The sequence below is a fragment of the Plectropomus leopardus genome, chromosome 3, assembly GCF_026936395.1.
Source record: "Plectropomus leopardus strain MGB_pleo_1.0 chromosome 3, ASM2693639v1, whole genome shotgun sequence".
NCBI lineage: Eukaryota > Metazoa > Chordata > Actinopteri > Perciformes > Serranidae > Plectropomus > Plectropomus leopardus.
Window position 1 is genome coordinate 22,494,213 of NC_142178.1, and position 24,210 is coordinate 22,518,422.

Below are 24,210 nucleotides of genomic sequence, written 5' to 3' on the forward strand. Positions count from 1 at the left end.
CCTTTAAAGGTTTAGTGTGTGAGATTTAGTGGCATCATGCTGCGAGGTTGCAGACTGCAATCCTCGATGTATCACGGGAACTGGATTAAGTGCTGGCCACTGTTCATTTCCATGAATGTTGCTCAGCATTAACCAAAAAAGATGAATTTCCATGGTATGAAATGACCCAGATCTTCCACATCTCAGGGCTCATGGAGTCCAACAGAGACAGTGGCTGAGCAGCTAACTTCTGGTTTAGCCCTCCGCTTAGCGTCTGTTAACAGGCTTTTGAAAAAATCCATCTAACATATAAACAAACAGGGTGAAAAATAATCCCCCTGCAGCTGAGGCTGAGTAATAAATCAGAAACAGGATGAAATAGCTCCTTAGACTATTACTCAACAGAGTTAGAGAGAAACCTGAACACAGTTTCACTTATTCATGTTTGCCATCTTCTCTCTGCAAAAACATCAGCGGACTGTGAATCACATTGATTTAGCAGGTGGGAAGGGAACACCTGTGAAGGAATGACACTTGCACAAGAAGCCAAGCCATGAAACATTAATGCTGTTTGCTGGTAACTGGACACCAGCTGCACTCTGCCTCCCTCACAATGGATACCTGAGTTCAAAGCTCATTAGAGGAGCCTGTAAGGTGAATCAGGACAGGTAAACTGCAAAATAACTCACAATAATTACACGTGGATATTTAACAAGACACGACGCTGTGAGCACTGTGCAGGTTTGTGCAGGAAAAAGAAACCAGATCCATCTGAAAACATGTTATTAAGCAGTGACTGGTTTATTGGCCGAGGCTGCAAAAAACTGAGCTATGATTAGAGATAGGGTGGGTCTGTCTCTATGGTGAGGACACAACAGCGAAGCATAGTTTTTCCACTTATTTCGCTTTAACATGCAAAGCTAGTTGTCATTTTTTTTTAATGGGAATCTCCCAGTAAACCCAGCAGACCTCTGGAGAAACACAACACACATGCCAATCACAGACAGCAACTGTCAAAGACAACACATGGTCCGACAACAACACAAATGTCACTCTCACGTCGTAATTTAACTGTTAATGTAAAGTTATAACCGTAAACAAGACTAAATGTTTCGAGTTTTTCGGTCTCACCGTCAGACGGATCCTCCGGTTGGTCGGTAAAGAGCGCACAGCAGTTTGAACAGCGTCGTCCGGCAGGTTTAACCACAAACACACTCGGTTCGTCCTCTCAGCCAAAAACAACCGCGTCTTTCTTTGTCACAGTTTCATAATTTCCCCGTTTCATAATCGTACGCGGAGGTATTATACATGTACCGGGCTACTTAACCTGGTCCGCGGCGCGCGCGCACACACACACACACACACACACATACATACATACACAAAGGTGAAACTACACTAATCTTCAACGCTCCTCCCACTGAGTTAAACAGACACACACGCACACTGGTGTGGCTTTTTTGCTCATTATAGTTTCCTCTAAAAGTGGCTTATAAATAACTGAAAAGTGCCATATAATGTAGTGATGTTTGGGGTTGAAACTTTGAAAAAGTTTGTCCCCTTAAATGCCTGCAATCTGCCTCGTTTGGTCTCCAAAAAGCACCACTCCCCTGGATTTAAAAAACAATACTTATACTATACTCCAATTTTTTTTCCAAAACTTTGATTTACGATAGAGAATTGCACAATCTTATTTTTGCATTCAGAAAAACTAATACTATAAATAAATAAATAAATAAATGAAATTGACATTCGAGCTCTGCAGTTTGGCGCCACCTGTGGGACAAATAAATGAGTTACTGTTAATTTGCCTTAGTGTCTCATTTGATACAAATATTTGGCTTAGCCTAGATAAATTGAACAAATATTTATTATTTCCGATACAGTTAATGCAGAAATCCAGACTCTACTCTTTAATTAATTCATTTTAATTTAATTAATTATTTAATTAATTAATTTCTCCACATTAACATTACTCAAACATGCAGGCTCAATTTTATCCAAATTTTATTCAGTGGTAAATGAAGGGCCTGAAAGCCACACTCAAGTAAAAGTTCTGATCTTACCCAAAAATGACTTTGGTAGGAGTCCAAGTCATCTATTACAATTTTACACACGTAAAAGTCTTAAAGTGTTTATTTATTGTATTTAAGTATCAAAAGTAATTTTATTATGTTAAATGTACTTAAGTATTGTAAATTAAAGTACAAGTAAATGCTTATAATAAAAAAAGTAGCAGACAAAACATTTTTTCAGTATTTTTTCATAGGATTTACACCACCTTAAAAAATACAGCCTACATTAAGCTTGAAGAAATTCAACATTTTTCACAACTTAAAGGATTTAAAGAATAAAATCAATTTTTCTATTCTCCTCCACTCCTTCATTAGTCGACCCATCCCTTCCTCCCTCCTTCCTTCCTCAGTTCCTGCCCTGTACTTAGAGTAAATGTAGTGTAGTAAAAGTTAACATTTTATTTAGTAATTGTAGTGGAGTGCAAGTGAAAGTTGAAAGAAAAAAAAAAGAAACTCACTTAAACTACAGATATGCCCAAAAATACTTAAGTACTGTAACAAATTTTTTATTACTTACCATTAAAACACTGATTATAGGGCAATACTACCAAAATCAAGAATCCTAATATGTTATTTCCATGTCCTAGAAAAGTTCAATCAATATGTGCACGAGTCACTCTCTCTCAAAGTCAGAGACTAGTAAGTCTAAAACTTGTAATGTCCTCAATAAAGTCTGAAGTTGCTTTCAGTAAATGACCTGATTTTGGGGACCTACAGACTTCAGCGTTTGTTTACAGGCAAGAATGTGGCCAGTTCTGTAGCGACATCTCGTGGAAAAGTAATTTAATTGCATTTTTTTTTCAATAGTGCATCTCTCCATTTAAAGGAAGTGTTTACGAACAGTTCATGAGCTGTGAAATAGTAGACTATTTAGATAATTGGGTCAAGTAAAAGGAGCAATGTGTAAAAAAAAATGTTATACGAGTTAAAAGCCTGCATTTAAAAGTTTGCAAAAGCAATTAGTAACTAAAAGCTATAAAAAAAAAAATAAATAAATGTAGTGAGGGAAAAAATGCATTATTTATCTGTTAGATATAGTAGAGTCAAAGTATTGGCACAAAGTAGCATGAAATGGAAAAACCCATGCAAAGAACACAATGCTGTTGATAAAAGAGAAACTTATAGACAAGGTTTATCTCTATTATTATTATTATTATTATTATTATTATTATTATTATTATTCAATACTAATTATCATCGTCATCATTAATAATAATTTGATTTTACACTTGTTCCAGTTGCCAGAGACGATATTTTTGCCATTTGTTTGTTGTTAGTCAAACAGATTTGCATTTTTCATTTACAAATACAAAGTCTATTGTATATAAGAAATAAAAAAAAACTGAAAAAATAAATTTACATAAAAAAAGGAAATTTCAAAACGTGTAGGCTACAATAAACAAAATAAATCATATAGATACAACCGTAAAATATTTAAGATATAATAATACAAAATCATCAAATTCAACCTATTCACCCATCCTAACGGGATCATATTAGCGTGTTATTCCTGCTGTGACTGAACATGTCCACGCTGTGTGTGAGTGTGTGAGTGAGTGTGTGTGTGTGTGAGTGTGTGTGTGAGTGTGTGTGTGAGTGTGTGTGAGTGTGTTGGCTGTTGGGGTCCTGACGGTGAGTGGCACCACCTCCGCCCACAGCAGAGAGAGACAGAGCTGAGGACAGACTCACTGAAACTTCCAGTGGACACGAACTAACTAACCCATGTTTCACTGACCGTGTTGACCGATGAGCTAGCCACATTTCTAAAGAGTTCTCGTACATTTTATTTATTTATTTATTTTAGTCCTACATTGTTTTAAATCTCGATGGCTGAATCCCGGCGTGAAGAGGAGGAGGAGGAGGGGGAGCGCAGAGATCTGCGGGACGTCCGGAGCAGGAGCCAGGCAACAGGTAGCACTGTTTGGGAATGTAACAGGCTGACAACCCGACCAGTTTCCTGAATCATCTAACGGAGTTTTTTTTTTTAAAATATGGTGTCAGTTCATCGTTTGCTGTCTAAATGGAGCATAGCATTTAGATTTTTGAGAGCGGAGGGACAGATTTATTAGCCTGCGTTTTCAGACTGACAGTGCAGTGAGTTGGATCATTGTTTTAACCCTTTGAAACCTGAGCAAATTAGTTTGATTTCTTTCGAAAACATTAGGACAAAGCGAAATGGCCTAAACATTAGCAAGAAATTTGTGAAACGTTATAACAAAATTACCTGAAAATAATTACATATTATTTAAAATTATATTTTTATTTTAAATTATATATTTGTGTGTGTGTGTGTGTGTGTGTGTGTGTGTGTGTGTGTGTGTGTGTGCATATATTTATATGTGTGTGTTTTCTTTTTTTTATAAGCCAGATGTTTAGAAAGCTAGTTTTCTGGACATTTCCCTTATTTTTAATCTAATAGTCACCTTTTACTTATTTTGTGTTTTGTTTTGGTTTTTTTTTGTTTGTTGTTTTTTTTCCTTTTTTTTTTTAATTTGCAGGACATTTCTTGCCAAATTGTTCTTTTTATTCTTTTCTGTGTTTTTGAAAGAAATTAAATGATTTTTCTCATGTTTTAGTCAAAGGCATCTGAATGCAGCACAAGAAAACTGAGGTACATCCAGGTGTTTCAGGGTTAGAAGAACTTGGTTTTGCATGCTTTCACTAATTTACTTGGCTGCAAATCACTTTTTATTGTACATCTCAGCTGATCATTTAACTGTGGGTGTATACTTTCCAACCATCCCAAGCAGCCATTGCTTTTTATGTATTTATGTACCAAAATGAAAAGCACTTAACAAACTCCTTAATTTTAAGACATCAAGTCTGCATTCACTTTTATCAGTGACATAATTGTTGTGTGGGAACATGATAGCAAAAGTTTAGTGTTTGATTTTCACGTGCATGCGGAAATCAGTGGAAACTAACAGAAGGAAAAACACATCAAGCATTAATTATCGAACAGTAAATATGTAAAGTATGAATGATTTGTAGATAGGATAATAGCCTAGCATGTAATAATACACCCTGTATGTCCCTTTAACTTCTTAATTACGTTTTTGTAATCAGAAGCTGTTCAAACAGACAAACAACTGACTACAGTCTATACATACATTTTTTAAATGTTAGAATATCTGTTTGATATGGGTTAATATATTGTATAAACCAACTTGTTTTTTAAAATATTATACATTTTAATATCTCTAAAGTATGTTAATATCTGTGCTGGGATGTTTCTGGTTCTCCTTCAGTTGCCATGAGACACAAACCTCTAACACAGTTTGAAGCAATGAGGCTGATTATCATTTTTTGGTCTCCGGAGTGGATTTAAACTAAAAATGCTTAAGCTCAAAGGCATTTTTGTACATTGAAGACAAAAACAATAAAGGACACTTTGTTTCCATTTGGTTAAATTGCTAAAATGACACCCAGTTCACCTTCAGTCATAAACAACCTGATTAGCAATGGATTGACAGCACAATATTTACTTTTGTGTCATTTTATCAGTGAGTTCTCCATGAAGTGAAAACGTCATTAATATCAGCCACTGATGGATTTCTCAGAAAATGATATTTGTGTGTCTGTAATAGTTAAAAAGCTGGCAGCAACAGTCACCACACGGAACAGAGATGAAAACCTGTCTGTCACCTTATTACAGTAACAGTACACTAACCTCACCCAGTGGTTATAGACACTTTGGTCCACACACCTCACAGCAACATGTGTCACTTAAAGGAAACAAATCTGTTGTTCCTTTAAATGTTGGCTTGTTTACAGAATTGTTGTGTCAGTTTTCAGCCTATTATTTTATGAACAAACATTCATTTTCACATACGAATACTGAAACTGTCTCAGGTCTTAGTTATAATTCCCCCTTTATGTCTTTGTTCTTCCTGATTTTTCACTTTCTCGACCCCCCCGTGCCCTGCCCAGCTTTCTGCAGCCAGTGTGTCAGCTCAGACAACACACCCCCACCCAGCCACACCCTGACCCCACCAGCTGTCTGCATGGGAATGCCAGGCAAGCTGCTGTGTCATGAACAAGCTGGACTTGTCCGTACTTGATGCAGTTTCCATCCTTTCAGAATAATGTGTTAATACAATGCATACCACCATCATACCTCAGCTTTATAAATACAGGTCAGGAACAATTTCAGGTAGTTTCCACTGTGAATCACTCGTCTGCCTTGACAACATCTAATCTTCTCTGACTGAAGGTCCACATCAGCTGCTAAAACTGCGTCATGACACCACTTGTTTGCAAGTGAAGGTGAATCTGTTTTGCACAATCAAATGTTGTTTGGTTTCAATATTGAATATAACCTCACTGTGATGTGTAACTGAATCAGTAACCCATGCTGGAGACTTTAGCCAAAGTTGTAGAAAGATATAAAGCCTAAACCTCAGACGTTTAGCCGCCTCTGACTTCAGTACTGTGAGGTTCTGGTGTTGGTGTCGTGTGACACTTAGAGGCAGATTGTGTTTCTTTCTTTGTCTTTGTTGCCAGCCGTTTCACCAGCTGCTCTGCGACTGCTGCCGCTGTGCTGAGTAATGTCAGCATGTGTTCAAGTGAGAGCGCGGCTGTGAAGGGAGTCCTTTCCTGCTGACCTCAGCAGCTTTCTTGTGTGTTTGTGGTGTCTTTCATGTGTCACTGACCCACAGAAACCAAGGGATGTTTACAGATTAAAAACACAATCCAAATCCTTACAAAGTGATATAGAGTTTCACCAACAAAACTGGCAGGGTTTTCCATTTTCTCTAAGTTGAATGTTTGAAAGCCTGTAGATGGTAAATTACATTGAAAGTAAACAATTCCCCTCTGTGGCAAGCATTGTTGAAAAAACACATTTTTTAAAATGTGAAACTGCTTTATTCTGTGTTTTTGCTGGTTTAAATGACTGGGTCCATTTGTTTTGGAAAGGAAAAGACCTCTGTGGAGCACCAGTAAAAAGCCTCCTCAACATCTGTATCTTAAGTTATATAAGTAGAAAAAGTGAGCACACATTCGCAGATACTGGGGTAGTGGCCTGTCGTCTGAATTAAATCACCTGGTCTATTTGATTTGAAGAGGAAGAGACCTCTGTGGATAATTCGGCTACCAGTAAAAACCTCCTGAACTATGAACACTGAAGGAATTCTAACCAGGAGAAGTTTCAGCTGGTTGCAATCAGCAATCCTCAATTCAACTATAGGATTCATGTGTGGAATATCACAAAATCGTTTATTTATCATTTTTAATGGATCGTGAAAGTGCATTAACCCCACTGCTTGACAGCTGTCTCGCTTTGGTGTCACACCATTTGCCATCCGTCCTTCACCTGATGTGAAACTCAGGGTGTGTTTCAAATAACAAAGTTTTTCTTTTTCTTTTTAGTTACTATGGGTGCCCTCACAAAGTACATACTATTGCATGTACACATATCGGGACATACTACCCCTTCATAACGCTGCGCCCTGAACTTTGACCCTCCTGTTCATATGTTTGTTACCATGGAGATCAAACAAAATGCCTTTCACCCAGCCTGTTTGAGATGGAGATCAACCCAGAGAGTTCTGCTGTTGTTACTTTGCAGTGTCTAACTTTTAAGGTGCATACATCATAGATTCTGACATTTGATATTCACGGAAATAAAAATAATAAAATAATTATAATAATAAAATTAGCCTAAAATTAGCCTACACGTGCTTTTCTCTATCATTATTTTCATTTTTTGTTGTTGGTAATCTTTATGATTATTTTGTGTACTTGATTAATATTCCTGTTTTTACCGTTCGAGTCAGCTGTCAATCAGCTGTCTACAAGCTCTCATCTATTTTCGGCTCAGTGTGCATGATGTATCCGCCGCACAGAAGATTGTGGGTCAGAGGAGCCACAAAAGCATGCTGGCATGCATACTGCAAAATCTGACCGGATGTAAAAGAACATCCTGGTATTTTTATGGCAAACTGCATTTGGCATACAAAGTTTTTATTTGCCATACCATATAATATGGTCATATGCATGTAATCTGAACTACATGATATGTATGAAATGTTTTAATAAATTCATGGTTTGCAGAAATGTACAATGCCAACATTTTATTCTGGCATCTGAGCTGATAGACAACATATCTGAAATGCTTTTAATGATTGGACCAAGAGGGCTCCTCCGGTGCTTTGAGCAGCTGCCCAAAGCATCAGAGAATATCTTCAAATTTTGCCATTTTTTAATGTAAGGAGCTAGATGCAGGGCTGAGTGTTTCTCCAATCATGAATGATTGAATTTAAATCTTGTCTTAATAATTTGTAGATTTTTTTTTATTTGTCATATTTCTTCATACTTTTTACCAAGTTCATTTACTTGTTTTACAACAGAATTCCACATATACAGTATTTTCTCTGTCACAATTGATTCAGTTATTATTTTGTATTCTTGTAGTATTTTTTTTTTTTTTTCAGTTTTACTCCCCAGTAAAGTAATTTGAGCTATGCTAACCAGGATGAAATATGTTATATATGTAAATTTTGATTAGTTTATTGATTTGTATCATTTGAATTATCAGCCAAACAAACTGAATGTGATTTTATGACTCTGCAGACGTACAATAAAACCTGCTGAGGTTAATTATTGCAGTACCTTTAGACTATAATGCCAGTTACGAGTGGCACAGAGTGTCCTGAATAGGCCCGTGACCTTTTACTCTGTGGGAAAAGACAGTGACGGTACAGTGTCGTGCAGCACAGCCACGACTTCCTGAATGACTACATTCCAGTTCATGAGATTGGCCAAGTAAACACAGGAGAGCTGAGGTATCACAGGGCCCTCCCTCTCTTTTCTGTTGTCTGTGGGTGTGTGACGGCTGCTGGCTTCAAGCTTTCCGTCATGCTCAGACACTCACTCGATAGACCAGGAGGGAGGATCCTGGTGGATTTATTCCTTTGATGCAGAAGATTTCATATTGATTCCTCACAGGTACGGGCATCACTGCTTTGTATTATATAGAAGAGGGCAACAACACATCACATGAATAAGTGAAAGTAAAATTAACCAGAGTACTGTGCTATTATATCATGTATTCAGAGTGCATATTGACAAGGAAATGGTGACATGTGTGTGTGGAGTAACAGAGCGTAACACTTTGTCTGCCAGTTGCTAAAACACTTCTTTCTGTGCAAAAACTTTCTTCTCACACGGTGTTAAAATGTAACTTGAGGCAGCAGCACTGTGGCTCTAATAGATAACAAGTAACAGGTGTGACAGGTGGATTTGACTGCCAACAAGGTGCTGATTTCAGGCTGGAGGCAGTCACAACAATGCTGACTGCAACCACAGCTTGTGTTTTTCCTTTAATATTCTGTCACAAATATTTACTGTCAAATACAAGGAAACAGGTACTTTTGATTAGATTAGATTGTTTGCGTTGCTGATATTGCTTTTTATACAAGCTGTTAACTAATGGACTTTGATGTGAAAACAATAGATACAAGAAATAATAGAACTAAGTGTATTGTGTTAAAGCAGAAAAGTACCACTTAATATCACTTTAGCTGAGCAAAGCTATGGAGAGTACAACACATGAAATGAGGGGTTGGGGGGTCCTCCTCCAGGACATTTTGAGTGTCAGGCACTTAATTTTCAGTGTTCTGTTGATTTTTTTTATTCACCACTTTGTGTCTTTCCTGCATTCATTTTATTTTTATGCTGACTTTCCTCTTAACTAACATAATGTAAATCTGTTTCAGTGGCCCTATTCCTCCGTTATTGTTACAGAGACACATTAACACAACACAATATCTTTTGGCCATTCTTTTACGAAGATGATCAGTGCAGTTATGTTAGTTTATAAACATTTGATTATTTTGCCTATTTGTTCCAGTACAGTTAATGTTCTACTGTATTACGTGTAATAGACTATATTAAATGAAAATGAATGAAATGTAAAAATGAGGAAATGTATAGCGTTTCTCATGATGGCATGATAAGTAACCACCGCTTCTTTGTAAATTTAGATACATTACTTTGATCTAACTGGTTCATCGAGATTTAATTGCTGGTCCTGCTGGTTAGGTTATGGTTCTTGTATTTCTCCTTCATCAAGTTTTTTCCGTAAGTAGCAGCAAGTAGTAACTGAAATGAAACAATGACCTAACGTGAGAATAAGTAGCTTTTAAAAGATGACATTGTTCTTCTTAAAAAGGAGAAATTGAATTGAAACGCACCCAAATGTTCACCCTTGCTACAGCCTTACTTGACTGGTAGCTTATGATGGTTAATGTTAGCACATTATCAATAGACAATACTAATTCTGTCTGCTGACCTTATGTCTCCTCTCTACTTCTGCTAATGTCACGGTATGTTCGAGCTTTCAGCATCATGGTTGCTTGTTGTGGCCACAGTGACCGCCGCTCAGCAAAGGTTACGCAGACTCGCTTTAAAGTTCTGACTCTCAGCTTTTATTTGAAGGTATTTTGAGGCCCTAAATTTAAGGGGCTAAGATCAAATCATAGTTATTTTTTATATTTATTTGCTAGTCCTCTCTCTCAATGCATTTCTGAAGTTTAGAACCAACACACAACAACAGACATTTGATATCATTCCTGCTAATACTCTGCTAATCCTGCACTGCACTGCATATTTTTGCCCTCAGGTAATGTTCCTCAGAAAGTGAAACACACAACTGGCAGCTGCATTGACATTAAAGTCTTCGGTTGCCTTGTATTTGGGCTCACTGTCCTGCTGCAATTCACTAAAATTAGAGAATAATGAAGGACAAGTGACACTTCAAATAGAGTAAGCTTTTTATTTAGGATGGTTATGAACACATTCAAACAACCATAATGCTGAAAGCTGTGTCACAGTCCTGGGACTAACAGAGTATGGATATACCATGAGACAATATAAACATTCAACTTCTGGATATATCTGGTCATAGTGGGCAATGTAGCAAACCAAAAAAAGACTGCTTTATGGTCATATCAGATTTTAGCGCAATTTTTACATCAGTGTGATGTCCTGATATGTCAGATATTTCACTTATTGGACTTATTTTGATCCCTTAACATACTATGAATGTATTGTGTTACGATATATATTAATATTGCACTACACATTCTGTGATAGAGAATTTTTTATCTACAATCCTGATGCTAAAAAAGCCGAGTGCCAAGTATTTGCAAATTCTGTATTTCCGCTCCTTTAACAAACTGCACTTTGAAGTGGTATCACCTTCATGACACTGATGCTGATAAGTGCCGGATTGTTATCTTTGTTGCTACACATCATTTTAAAACCCTGCACTTTTCTGTTTTCCTCTACAGATAATCCTGAAAGAACCAAGACAGATCATTTACATTCAAGGTGTGTCATTCTTCCTTCAGCCCTTCTTTTCTTTGTGCATTGCAACCAAAGGTTGTAGATCCACTAACAGTTGTTAAGTTTAGGATCTCTGTTGCTGGGAACAGGGCACTTTCCCTTTAACAGTCAGATCTGCTGATGCTGGTGAGGTTGTGAATGGAGCAAACAATGCACTGATCTATCCTCACTGACGAACACAAGGTCAACATGGGGACAAACACGTCATGCTGCTTTTTATAGTTGTTGTTTACAGACATTAAGGGAAGTTGTAGACCTCATACAGATCTGGAAACCTACTTAAAACGCATTTTAGATCACACAGGATGGCATTAAGATCCTTGTGTTTATCAGCTCAGCTAATCAATGAAATAAACCACAAGGTGATGAGACGAGGGTGAGGATCGTTCCCCAGATAGTTTACATCACTCTCCTACAGTCGGCCCTTAATGAGCAGGATGTGTGTTAACGATGCGCCTGCCTCCACTGTCAGGAGACCTTCCTGTCAGCAAAATCACAATCTCTTCACTTTTGAAAGCATAAAGACATGGGATCTTATTGGTATAATTTTGCTGCGATAAAATGATGCAATTTAAGGATTATAAAATAATCTTCACCCATTGAGAGGGAACAGCCTGAGGATATGTTTGCCTTTTGTGTGGACACAAGGTGTCGAGTAGAGGAGAGTCATATGTGCTGTGTTTACCGAGAAGTGGTACCTTTCATGTTTTTGTAAGCCATGTGGATTTTAACTGAGCACATGAGCATCGTTGGATGTTATTCTTGTTCATGTAAAGCTGAAAGTTGCCGCCTTTTACAATAACAGAGGTATGTTTGGTGATATAAAAAAATCCTTGAATTATCAATCATTTGTTGAATAGAATAGGAGAGGATTGAAAAAATTCTTACCTAAATAAAACCATAAAGCCATTCCCTTAATTTAACCATAACTATTAGAACTAGCGCTGTCTGCATTTAGTAAGATATAAACAGCATTCAAGCTATTTCTACCATTCATATAGTTTTCATTATTGATTTCTAGTGATTTTAATGCAGTTTGGTCACTATATTTATCTTCTTGTGTTATATTATGAATCTGTAGACACTGTAATCTGAAATCATTTTTATATCTTTTCCTTTTATTGTTTCAATTTAATTTTCCTTTTTATTCTTTTTACCTGTCTTTGTACAACTCTTAATTTTTCAATGTATTATCATTTTTCTCCATTTTTTATAGTCTTTTTTTTATTAAAAGTTAGGTGTATGCTTTATTTTTGTATAATGTGGCATCAGCAGTATGAAGTAGCAACAGGGATATTGTTTGATGTTGCTCAGGGGCGAGTGAAGAGATTTCCTTTAAAGAACAGAGTCACCACAAAGGCATGCACCTGTTATGGGTCCCACACCTTAATGATAAATGAACTTCCTGTTCTGCTCTCTCTTCAGCCAAGGGCCCCTGTCTTCTCTACGAGCTGCTATCAAACGGAGTAAGTTTGCAAAAACTGAGCTTCAGCGACATTTTTAGATCCTGTAGAAGCAGGATTAATTCAGTTAAGATGCTTTTATGTAGAAAATGAAAGACCTTAATCAGAATTGTGTATCATGATGGGGGATAGTAACTTTTTCAGGATGAACAAAATTTTTTTCACCAGAAAAGTGACGATACATCTATATTTTGTCATTTTTGACAGATGGAAGTGAAATTTTAATGATTTCCATTCAGATTTGCTAAGAAAAATTTATAACACATATGTAACATCATCTTTCTTCTTTCAGCAAGAACAAACTCTCAGAGCGACCAAACCAGAGAAAGAAGGTAATGTAAACAAATTTCTAGAGCATAGAACTTTAAAAATACTGCTGATGTCTATTTCTGGATATGGCATTTAGCTTCTCATTGATGCAGTTTGAAATAGATGACTGTGATTAAATCATTTTTTTGCAAGTTGCTTTGCAAATAACGCCAATAAGTGCACTTTTCCACCAAGTCTAGGACAGAAAAAAAGTTAGCAACAAGAAATTAATCATCTGAAAAGTGGTGATGTATTTTGGTACAATGAATTGGTGTGATAGATTTGTGTGGTTTGTATTTCAGGCGACCAGAGATCACCATTGTTTCAGCAGAACCCTTGGCCAGTAACACCTGGTTCTCAGGAGCCTCTGGGCTTTTCCCCCGTCCTCCTCAGTCCAGCTGGTCTGCAGGCATCCAGGCTGTTTCACAGGTAGGCCTCGTCAGACTGATGGCGTTTGATTTCATTTGGTTGTTTTTTCATTAGTTAACATGCTTGGTTCTTCAGACCTGCCAGGAAAAAGTGTTTTATGGCTATGGTTTGGTGCTGAACAACAATAAAAAACACTTAAAATAAACAGAGCACAAAATTGTCTACTACAAGTCATGAGTTATAGGTGCAGTAGCTTGAAATTCCCCTTTTCAGAAAGAGTTTTAATTTTATTTTCCACGAAAAACATGAAGGTCTAGATATCATTTCAAGACCCTTCTTTGCACTGCCAAGAATGAACTTTAGAAATTTGTTGACCAAAAATAGCTTGTAGAAATTAAACATATTTTATCAAAAAAAGTCTGGATGCAGCCTAAAAATAGTAGTAGTAAAAATAGTTTTTTAATTTCTAGAATATAAACTAACTAAATTTGTTATAACCCTAATGTAACCTCAGAATCCTCAACAGCAGCTGTAGTGTATGAGAAAATAATGTGTGCGGCTGTGTGAATCCCTCTCTTTTTCATGACTCAGCCCCCACCATCCTATGACCAGGTGATTCAAGAGAAGACACAGGAAGAACACACTGTCAAGCCCACTGCAGCCCCCCGCAGGACCCCCTGCACCACCACAAGTGCCACGCAGACTGACCCTCTGAGTGACCCTCTGAGTGACCCTGTGAGTGACCCTGTCCCACAGTGCGGTGCTGCTCCACAGCCAGCAGGAAAAAGACCTGCAGGTGAGCAGAGAAGTATTCAGTCCCTTGACTGAAGTAAAAGTAGCTACTAATACCACCCTGTGAAAATACTCTCTTAAAAGTAGAAGTCCTGCATTAAAAATGCTACTTAAGTAAAGTAAGTATAATTAGGAAAATGTACTTAAAGTTTGAAAAGTAAAAGTACCCAATTCAGAAAAAACACCCCCTAAAATTAAAAAATATCAGAAAAAAGGAAATGACTTAAATGTTTATTAGAATAGTTGCAACTAAAAACACTCAAAACTATTTAAAAAAAAAAGAAAAAATAAAGAAAAGAAAATGACTTAAGTGTTGATTAAAAACTTTTGGCAAAATACCCAATTCAGAAAATAAATTAAAAAACATTCAAAAATATCAACTATTCAAAAAAAAAGAAACAAAAAAAAAACTCAATAAAATTGAAGAAAAGAAAAGTGTTTATCATAAATGTAGTGAGGTAAAAAGTACAATAGTTCCATCTGAAATGTAGTGGAGTAAAAGCATAAAGTAGGATTTAAGGAAAATACTCAAGTAAAGTACATGTACCTGAAATTTGTATTTAAGTACAGAACTTGAGTAAATTTACTTAGTTACATTCCAACACAGCAGGTGAGACATATCAGAATCATTAGTGGTGTAAATGTGCACTGAACTTCTCCTTTCTTAATGGCTGCATTTCCTTTCAGGTAAAACGCCAAAAAAACCACCACGTCCATCCCTGCCAAAACCAGCGGATAAAGTTACTGAAATACCCACCAACGAGAAGGTTGGAACAAATACTGCAGTATCCACAAACACTGGGGACAAAAGTGACTCCAAGTCAGATTTAAAGCAACTGAACCAAACAGATTCCCCTCACACCTGCAGCAGATCTGTCACTGTTCACTGGGATATTCCTTCAAATCATCTCTCTGCCCCTGCCGAAGCTACTCCCTCTAATTCAGACTCAGAACCCACTCAACGCCCCGTTCCACTTCCTCGAACGAAATCCAGAAAGCAGTCAATAACAGAAGAGGCCAAAGATCAGGCTTTGGTTAAGCTCAGTGAAAATTTTGACGATATTCACTCTGATCCAGGGGATGTCTCCTCCAATAAGTATTTGAGGGAGTTACTGGAGGCGTTTAGTGCAGATAACGAGTGCGAAGAACACGTCAACCAATCAGACGAGGCCTTGAAAGGTGAAGATGCTGACGGCGAGATGAATTCATCCCACAGTCAACGCAACATCAGGGCCAGGATCCAGGCCTTTGAGAGCCAGGCTAGCATCGAGGAGGGAAACGTGGTTGAGCCAGTCAAACCGGAACCCCGGCCCAGGAAGGCAACCAACAAACCTCTAGTTGCTGCTAAACCATCTGTAGCTCCTAAACCTCCATTAAATCCCAGTGTAGAAAATGACTATCAAAATATATCAACTACAAACGTTTCCCAAAGCCCTACACCAGCCCCCAGACCTCAGCGGCCAAAGAAACCTGTGGATGTTGTGAAAGAGGAACTAGAGACTTTATTCAAAGATAAAGCCATCCCAAGATCACGTCCCTCTGTGTTGACCAGAGCCAACAGCATCCATGAAGAGGACACTCCAGTTCCCCCTACGCCTCCACCAAAGCCTGTAAAAGAACCTCTGAGACCCAACCTTAATATAAACAACCACAACTCAGCCTCCATGGTCACAGAGAACGAGTATGTGGAGAGTCCAACAAGTGAGTGGCATTTTTTCATTAAAAGCTGTATATTGTGTGAGACAAAATACTGCTTTGTAAGACTGCACCCTCGTGAATGTTTTCATTATAGAGTGCCCCAGGCATGACCTTTTTCTGTAGGCCAACCCGTAAGCTAACGTCGCCCTGGTTCCCTCGTCAAAAAGCCTATGGGATTTTTCTCTATGATTTTGGATTACTGAAGAAAATAAACTCTGTGGTAAACAAACGTTCAGCAAGATAATCTTCACAAATGTACTCCACTTTCAGGATTTTAAATATTGTTAGGCTAAAAGGAGCTACACTACGGCCGCTTCGCTAATGCTATGATGCTGTAAAGCTGTGTGTGGTGTGACTCGGCGAACACAGCCACTTTTTTTAAGACACATAAACGCTTCAAATTTCGCAAGTTAGGTATTTACTGGCATATTTTATGTTGCAGAACAAAATGTGAAAGTCTCTTCAGCTTGCGTTAACCACAGACCTTATTTCAGACTTCTAACCAAAAACCCATTCAACAAAAAAAACACTGACTTTAAGAAGAGGGAACCGGAGGAGCTGAAATGCTTATTCATTTCCAGGTTTTAGGACTCATTACTGAGGTATTCTATTGATTAGTCTATATTGTTGATCAGATCAAATATTTGAAATTAAGTTTTTTTCTCCATAAACATATAAAATAATGGCAGATGCCCATTATCAGGGCCTTAAACTCCTGCTGTCTGACCAACAGTCAAATAACCAACAGGAATGCATATAAGCAAGCTAATTTTTAGCTAGTAGTTCAAAAATATTTGGTATTTTATGGTGTAGTTTGGTAAACTTGTCTATGCATTTTATTATTTTGTTAGAACAGGTTGTTAAAAAAAAAAGAAAAAGGAACTACTCTCATGTCTGAATTCATTGCAGAGCTGCAATCTGGGACGAATAGCCCGGTTAGCTTAGCATACCAGAGCCATGGGCTAACAGCTAACCTGGCTCTCGACAAAATTCAAAAATACATAACACCTCTTAAGCTTACTAATATATTACTTGTCAAATATGAAGTAAAATAGAAACGTAAAAAGTGTAATTTTTTTACAAGTTAAATGCTGTTATTAGGCTATTTTGTGACGGTTGCAGTGCGCAGACATGCTTGGTGGATTATTAGATTGTTTTCCTAAATAAAGATAGGAGGATAGAGGGCATAAATCCTTGTAATTCCATGAGCTATAAATCCCTGTTTTTATATATTTGACAGATGGGTTAAACAGTCAGATACAGAGTGTTAATTTGTAAGCTTTAGATGTCTCTGGATGTCTCTAGTAGTATTTTAAACTTGGGAGAGGACCAGGCTAGCTGTTTCCCCCTGCCTCCAGTCTTTATGCTAAGCTATAGGCTAACCACCTCATCTTATTAGCCCCATTATTAGAGATGAGAGTGGCATTTATCTTCTAATATATTTCCCAAAACCTCAGACTATTCCTTTAATGACTAATCAATTAACAAAATTGATAATAATGTTGATTTAATTGGCAAAAAGTACCATTGTTTTGGATTACAAATGAAATACTAAAAGGGCTGTTTGTGTTGACATTATACGGCTTCTGAGCAGCCTCACTTTGGTCACAGCTTAAAAGTCACCCGTCTCTTTGTTCAGATCACATCTCGGTCAAGCCTCAGCGTAATGAGGACAGCAGTGGGGTCTCTTTCAAAAGACAAAGTATGACACGGAGACCAACCACCATCAGGGTCCCCAGCAAATCTGCTTCATGTGAGTCTCTCTAATGTGCAGTAAACTTTATATCATTGTTGAAGTATATGTGATTGTCAGAATAAGTTCAATTGTTATATTTGATGTTTGCACTTTTGTATTGCTATAGATGCAATGTTTATTATGCTTATAAAGACACTGTATTTTATAGTTTGCTGATATCATATGTCCTGTATTTCTAATTTGGAAACATTTGGAGCATGTTTTCAGTGTGTCATTGTAAAGACAGATCTCTTCTCAGTCTCAGATAACTTTCAGGACAGTCCTCCCCCTCTACCTGCTCAGAAGCCCGTAGGCTCCCTGAACACCTCAGTAAACCACAGACAGAGCCAGACGTCCACCCTCCCCCACCAGGTATGATTTGTGTCACACTGCATGAACACAAACCTATAAACTCTGCAAATACAACCTCTAAACACCTCATATGAAAGCCCAAATGTGATATGATGTGATGATAAAATCAACCTTTTCTAAAAAAACAAAAAAAAGACATAGTATGTCAAAAATACGTATCATAACATAACAGTATCATTTCACTTTGTTTTAAAATACTGTGTTATTATTTTGAGAACCTTTCTCAATAATTTGACATACTAATTTTAAACTTTAATATCTTTTCGAGGAAGCGTTTTTCAGAGATACTAACTAAATTTTTAGAAAGTTTCTCATCATTTTGAGACATTTTCTCATTTTGACATTCAAACTTATTATTTAGATAAAGTTTCTAAGTATTTGGAGGTTTCCCATTTTTTGAAATGCTAAGTAATTTTGAGAAAGTTTCTAATTTTGACATAGTGGCTCATTTTTTTAAGAAAGTTTTGCATTATTTGATTGACTAATTGTATACTTTAAGTTAAGTTTTTGAGAGTTTCTCATAATTTTAAAGAAAGTTTCTCTATTTTTGAGAAAGTTTCTCATCATTTTGAGAAAGTTTGTTATTCTGACATAATAACTTATTACTTTGAGAAAGTTTATCACAATTTTTAAGCCAGTACTTGAATAATTCTTTTCAAGTCTCATTAAAAGGGTTTGCACTGTGCGAATATCTACTTATAAACTGCAACATGAAACATTTTTAGCACATTAAGTCTCTCTCAATCAGGTTTATCTTGTCTGTCAGTTGTGTAGCTCACCTGCTTCATTTCCTCTGCGCTCTACAAACAAAGAAACTGTTGTAGTCCCATGAACACATTTCCTGCAGTGGAAGCTAGCTGTGGCTGTATGCTTTGCATTGTGGCCTGGTTTCTATGGTTCCCAGTGCTGTGAGTTAAAGCGACAATAAAACTGTTCAATTGGGATTCTTCCAGGAGTCTTTCCAGTTTGGGACAGAGGCATCGTTACCACCCCGGTGAGTAAAGTGGATAAAAAATCGAGTGGTAAAATTTAAATATCATATGGTGTGGGTACAGTTTGCAAGGATGTCACCCAACTTGATGGTGTTGCACTTCAGGAGGCCGAGTTCAAGCAAAATGCTCCCACCTCGCCCACCTCCAGCCAAAACAGGCCCAGGAAGACCTCCCCCACCCAGATCCCATTCAGCATCATGGGAAGCTTCACCTAAACCCCAGGCACAGAAACCCCACAGGAAAGGACCGGTCTTACCTCCGAGGCCCAAGCCGGGCCACCGTCTCTACAACAAATACACTGTGAGAGAGATCCCACTGCACGACCACAGTTCGTAATCATGCTTCAAATATCACCTGATGGGCACCTGTTTCATTTTTGTTTTTTTTTCAACAGCTTCCACTCCCTCATGGGATAGCTTCCATTGACTACAACGGCAGTAATACAGGAGAACTGTCATTCCAGGTGTCTTTTACTGGCCTTACATAGAAATGCACTTCTAGTTTCATTCCTACAATCTCTTTAAAACAGCTCCAAGAGATCTATAGACTTGATTCGGTAACACTGAATATCTTTATTGATCTTTTAAATAGCAAAATGAAGTGCTCCTGCTGCTAGAGGAGATTGACCACAACACATTTGAGTGCCAAGTCGGAGACACCAGAGGCAGAGTCCAAAAGTCTCGCATGAAGGTCATAAATCCTCTTTCCTCAGCCTCACACTCCTCCAAGCCACAGGTAATTCGTCCCTCATTTGTGAGTAAATACACGTCTGATACTTGAGACTGTGTTGCCCAGTGGGCTCTGATACATTAACCCTAAAGTATCTTGTTCTCCTTACAGGATGCCGGTCCAGCTGGTTCAGGTGGAGCTGGTTATGAGCTGAAGGTGCAGGCTATATATGACTTCAATCCAGGTGACACAGATAGTTTTAAAACCAAACGGCTATTGTTTGAGCTCAGACAATAACTCTAAAATAAGACAATATATTCAAAGAATAGTTTGAAATTAATATTATTTGATTTCTTGCCAAGAGTTTGAGGAGCAGATTGATACCATGTCATTGTGTTACGTAGCCTATTTGTGAAGCAAGAGCCTTGAGGCAATTAGCTTACTTTAGCATAAAGACTGGAAGCAAGAAAAACAGCTTGCCTGGCTCTCTCCAAACATCAAAATTCCCGTATGCAACACTCAGAGCATATCTGGGGTTTTTAAAAATGTATTTAGAAACAAATTGTGGCCATTACATCAAGTTGATGTACAAGTAATACAAACTGAGCATAGATCTCTTATGGAATATAAATCAAAATAAAGAAAATAAAGAAAAGAAAAACAATTAAATGAGTCACAGGTCTATTCATAAAATTGTATATGAGTGTTTTTGTAAATATGCAAATATGCATATTGTGGTCTGGCATTAACAAGTCTACATCTGTGGATAAATTGTTTGGCCATAATTATCAAGCTATTGTTATTTTCCCATTTTTTTATCCACCTGAATGCCAAATTTAATATCAGTATATTTCAGCTGTATAACTGAGGGTCATTTTCCAAAATATTTTTCCGTTATCCTTCCACAATGATGCTGTTCTGCCACCATGGGTCAGGACCAAGTTATCAGCTCCACTATATCTTAGCAAATGATTGCTTGCTACTATATTAATGCTCTGAATGTTGCCTAAAGCTCATATAACGCATGTTAATAAAAAAAAAAATAGATACAGGCTGTCTTAAAATAATCCAAGTTAGTGTTTCACTGAAATTCCTCCCGTGATTGGTTGTTTTGGATTTGAAGGCTTTGTGCGTGTTCAGATTATGTGTATGAAGCCGTTAACAGCTGTTTGTGTTGCACACACAGAGGGACCAGGAGAGCTGGGTCTGAGAGCAGGAGATGTTGTGACCAAGGTGGAGCAGGTGGACAGTGAGTGGTACAGAGGCACATGTAGGGGATCAACTGGTTTCTTTCCCGCCAATTACGTCAAAGTCCTGGTATGTTTTAACCAATAAAATCGTCTTTATGGTGCCTTTACTGTGGTTAAGGTTTCCCTACATTTAAGAATTTCATTATTATTTCTCCAATTAGTCAAATTCACCAAAACCTCTCCCTGAACGGAAACCCAAGCCACCATCCGCAACAGTCAGGTACTATTTCTACATCATAAACTGCCGTTAAAAACTACCTCAATGATTCATGAACTAGTGTGACATTTGAAATGTTGTTGACTCCCCTTAAGTGGTCCGAGATGTATGGCGAGGTTCGACTTTGAGGGCGAGAGCAGTGATGAGCTGACGTTCTCTGAGGGGGATGTGATCCAGCTGAAGGCGTATGTCGGACAGGAGTGGGCTCGAGGACAGAAAGGCAACTCAATTGGTATCTTCCCTCTTAACTTTGTAGAGGTCATTGAAGAGCTGCCTCTACCCCAAAGTCAGCAGAAGAGACAGTCCATTGGGATCGCACTGCCTGGTAAGATTATCTGGAAGCACCGAGACTAAACCCATTCATTCTGTTCTCTACGTGCTTATTTGGCTGCCATTATGTTGGCTGGCATTTCCCTCCGTGGCATGTCAGGAATCTGTGCCTCTGTTTCGATTTCATTAAAGAGCTGTTTAGAAAAGGTCTCAGGACACTCATGCAACAAGGGAGTTTAAAAATACTGAGGTTCCTCCAAATTCCTCCAATCATATTTTTACTGTTAGCTGTTGAACTATAATTTCTGGAGGTTTCTTTATATAATTAGGTACTTTTAAACTCAACATAGCCAACTAAACTTTAACCAAAAGTACAGTCACATAACGGTGACTCTGATTTCCCTTTAATTAGCACCAGATCACATAGATAAAACCAGAAACCTTCCTAGGAAATCATTAGGAATATACGTCACAATTTTATTTCCCATTATGAAATGTATAATGCTTTTTAAAGGCCTTTTAAATTAGCTTCTTGGACAGAACAAACTAAATCTTAAAAATCTAAAAATGTATTTTTTTTTTGTTGTTTTTTTATTTTGTTTCCTGCAGAACCCCAAATTTAAATATACACAGTATACAAATACTGAAATTAGAAACATTTTTTAATTAGTATTAAAACTTAGCATGTAAACTCCCATTCCAGGTCACAAATCTCCACTAATTCACAGAGACAAAAACAGGAGTGTGTCTACAGGTTTGTTATTTTTATATTGTTCCCTGATTGCATTGTCTAATCATTTTCATTGTTAGTCACCTGTACACCATTTTTTTCCCTGCAGGCATGGTTGCTCCTTCGAGCACACACTCTGAGGTTGCCAAACCTGCTGAGGTAATGTATTTATAGAAACGGAAACATTGATAAGGATGACGTCACACCCAATGTGTTCTGTAAATTAACAAAAAATATGAGATAAAAGATGGTTGCACCTGAATACTGGACATGTGGACGTAAATATAATATTTCCTCTCTCGTCCGGCTCTCTCTGTAGGCGTCTCAGCCCAGTGTGGAGTGGGTGGTGGCTCTGTATGACTTTGCCGGGAGTACGTATGACGACCTGTCGTTTCAGCAGGGCGACCGTATCCTGATCATTGAGCACATCGATGCTGAGTGGAGCCGTGGCCGGCTCAACAGCAGAGAGGGCTTATTCCCCAGGTCTTTTGTTGAGAGCTGCACAGGTATGAAGTTCTAATGATAACACAAAGTTATTGCTTTAAGTTCATCATTATTTACTGTAAATCAATCTGTTCAATCATTTAACTTATTGTTAAGGTGTCAGTAAAGACCCTGATCAATATTTTGGCACATTCAGCAGAAAACTTTCTCTTTCTAAAACAGCCTTATTGTCAGTATTTATGATAGGCTATAGTATTTTAGAGTATCTTTTTCATCTTTTCTTGTAATTATTTGATTCTATATGTATGTTCTTGACTGCTGTAGTGCTTTGCTTTTACTTTTTTTCCTCTTAATATGTTTATTGCATGAATCAAACATCAAAGCTAATACCATGTAAGTGAAAACGTACTTGGAAATTAACCTTATTGTGATTCAGACAAATGTATGAAAAAAGGGTTCAGTAAGAAATTAAGATAATAAGGTATTCAATTACTCAAACATGTAATGGTTATCTTAATAATTGTAAAGTTGTACATTTAACAGCAACGATTGTTATTGGTTGTCATGCTACAACCAATGATTATTTTCATTATTAAGTCATTTGCCAATTAATTTCTCTATTGATCAAGTGATTTGTTAAAGTGCCCCTTTAATTTTACTAAAGTGGAAGGGGATGTCTGGCTGAAATTGCTTGTTTGACCTCACTGATAATCAGTTTGCTATTTCACAAATCAAAGAAAGCGCCAAATACTCACTATTAAGTAGCTAGAAGTTTGCATCGTATGGTTTTTGTACTTGTATAATTAAAAATTTGCCAATTTTTTGTTGATTGATTTATCTATTTATTATTTCAGTTGTAATTGGCACAAATGGACAGTTTAACCAGCCAGCATCAGTATTTTTCGTTAATTCATTTTATGTCTTCTTTAATAGGCAAGCCGTCGCCCAACAACCAGCAGAGTGGGGCGGCTGCAGGTGTCAGAGGCAGAGCTTTGTTCAGCTTCACCTCAGACTGTGATGAGGAACTCTCTCTGCAGGTTTACTGATAAATATTTTTATATATTTGTTATTTATAAATTGCATAAATTCAAAAATTAAAAACATCTATTGAAAGCGCTGCCATTCAGACAACTTCTTTCGCTCTTCCTCTTTTCTCAGGTTGGGGACATTATAACAGATCTGGAGTCTGTTGATGAAGAATGGTTCCTGGGTGATTTGAGAGGGAAAAGGGCCCTGGTCCCTAAAAACTATTTGCAAGTACTGTGATAGTGCCACATGACCGTCAGAACGAACAAAGGACACTGTTAGATGACCAGAACTCAAATGAGGTCTGAGGACGGATGTTTTCAGCAGTGGAAGTGAACTGTCTTTAACTGGAATGCAGTATTTCATCTCAGAGTAGTGCAACTTTTTTTTAATCTGCTTGGTTAAATTAATAAGAAGTGTTAACTGAATTATTTATCATGGTTATAAATAAACGTGAGTAAAACTGGCAATT

General features: G+C 37.5%; 2 protein-coding genes across 5 annotated transcripts in view; one reads left to right on the top strand and one right to left on the bottom strand.

The window, feature by feature from the left end:
* The window catches only part of fhip1aa (FHF complex subunit HOOK interacting protein 1Aa), a 39,397-nt gene extending 38,029 nt beyond the window's left edge, over window positions 1-1,368 (bottom strand). For all 3 annotated transcript variants that reach the window (XM_042485309.2, XM_042485306.2, XM_042485308.2), the window contains exon 1: window positions 1,111-1,368. The gene's annotated coding sequence lies outside the window, so the exon portion shown is untranslated. The remainder of the gene's footprint in view (window positions 1-1,110) is intronic.
* Window positions 1,369-3,727: 2,359 nt separating this feature from the next.
* On the top strand, window positions 3,728-24,208 carry sh3d19 (SH3 domain containing 19). Of its 2 annotated transcripts, none has more exons than XM_042485629.2 (21): window positions 3,728-3,965; window positions 11,348-11,387; window positions 12,828-12,868; window positions 13,158-13,197; window positions 13,477-13,603; window positions 14,135-14,339; window positions 15,023-16,036; window positions 17,673-17,786; window positions 18,028-18,140; window positions 19,094-19,134; window positions 19,237-19,432; window positions 19,527-19,595; window positions 19,724-19,867; window positions 19,973-20,045; window positions 20,988-21,118; window positions 21,213-21,271; window positions 21,364-21,593; window positions 22,378-22,427; window positions 22,588-22,774; window positions 23,646-23,749; window positions 23,871-24,208. In XM_042485629.2, the coding sequence occupies exons 1-21, from the start codon at window positions 3,881-3,883 to the stop codon at window positions 23,976-23,978; spliced, it is 3,171 nt and encodes a 1,056-aa protein (XP_042341563.2). In that variant the 5' UTR covers window positions 3,728-3,880; the 3' UTR covers window positions 23,979-24,208. The 2 variants fall into 2 exon arrangements, with proteins under 2 accessions (XP_042341563.2, XP_042341564.2); XM_042485630.2 differs by having other exon boundaries at window positions 14,156-14,339.
* The last annotated feature ends 2 nt before the right edge of the window (window positions 24,209-24,210 follow it).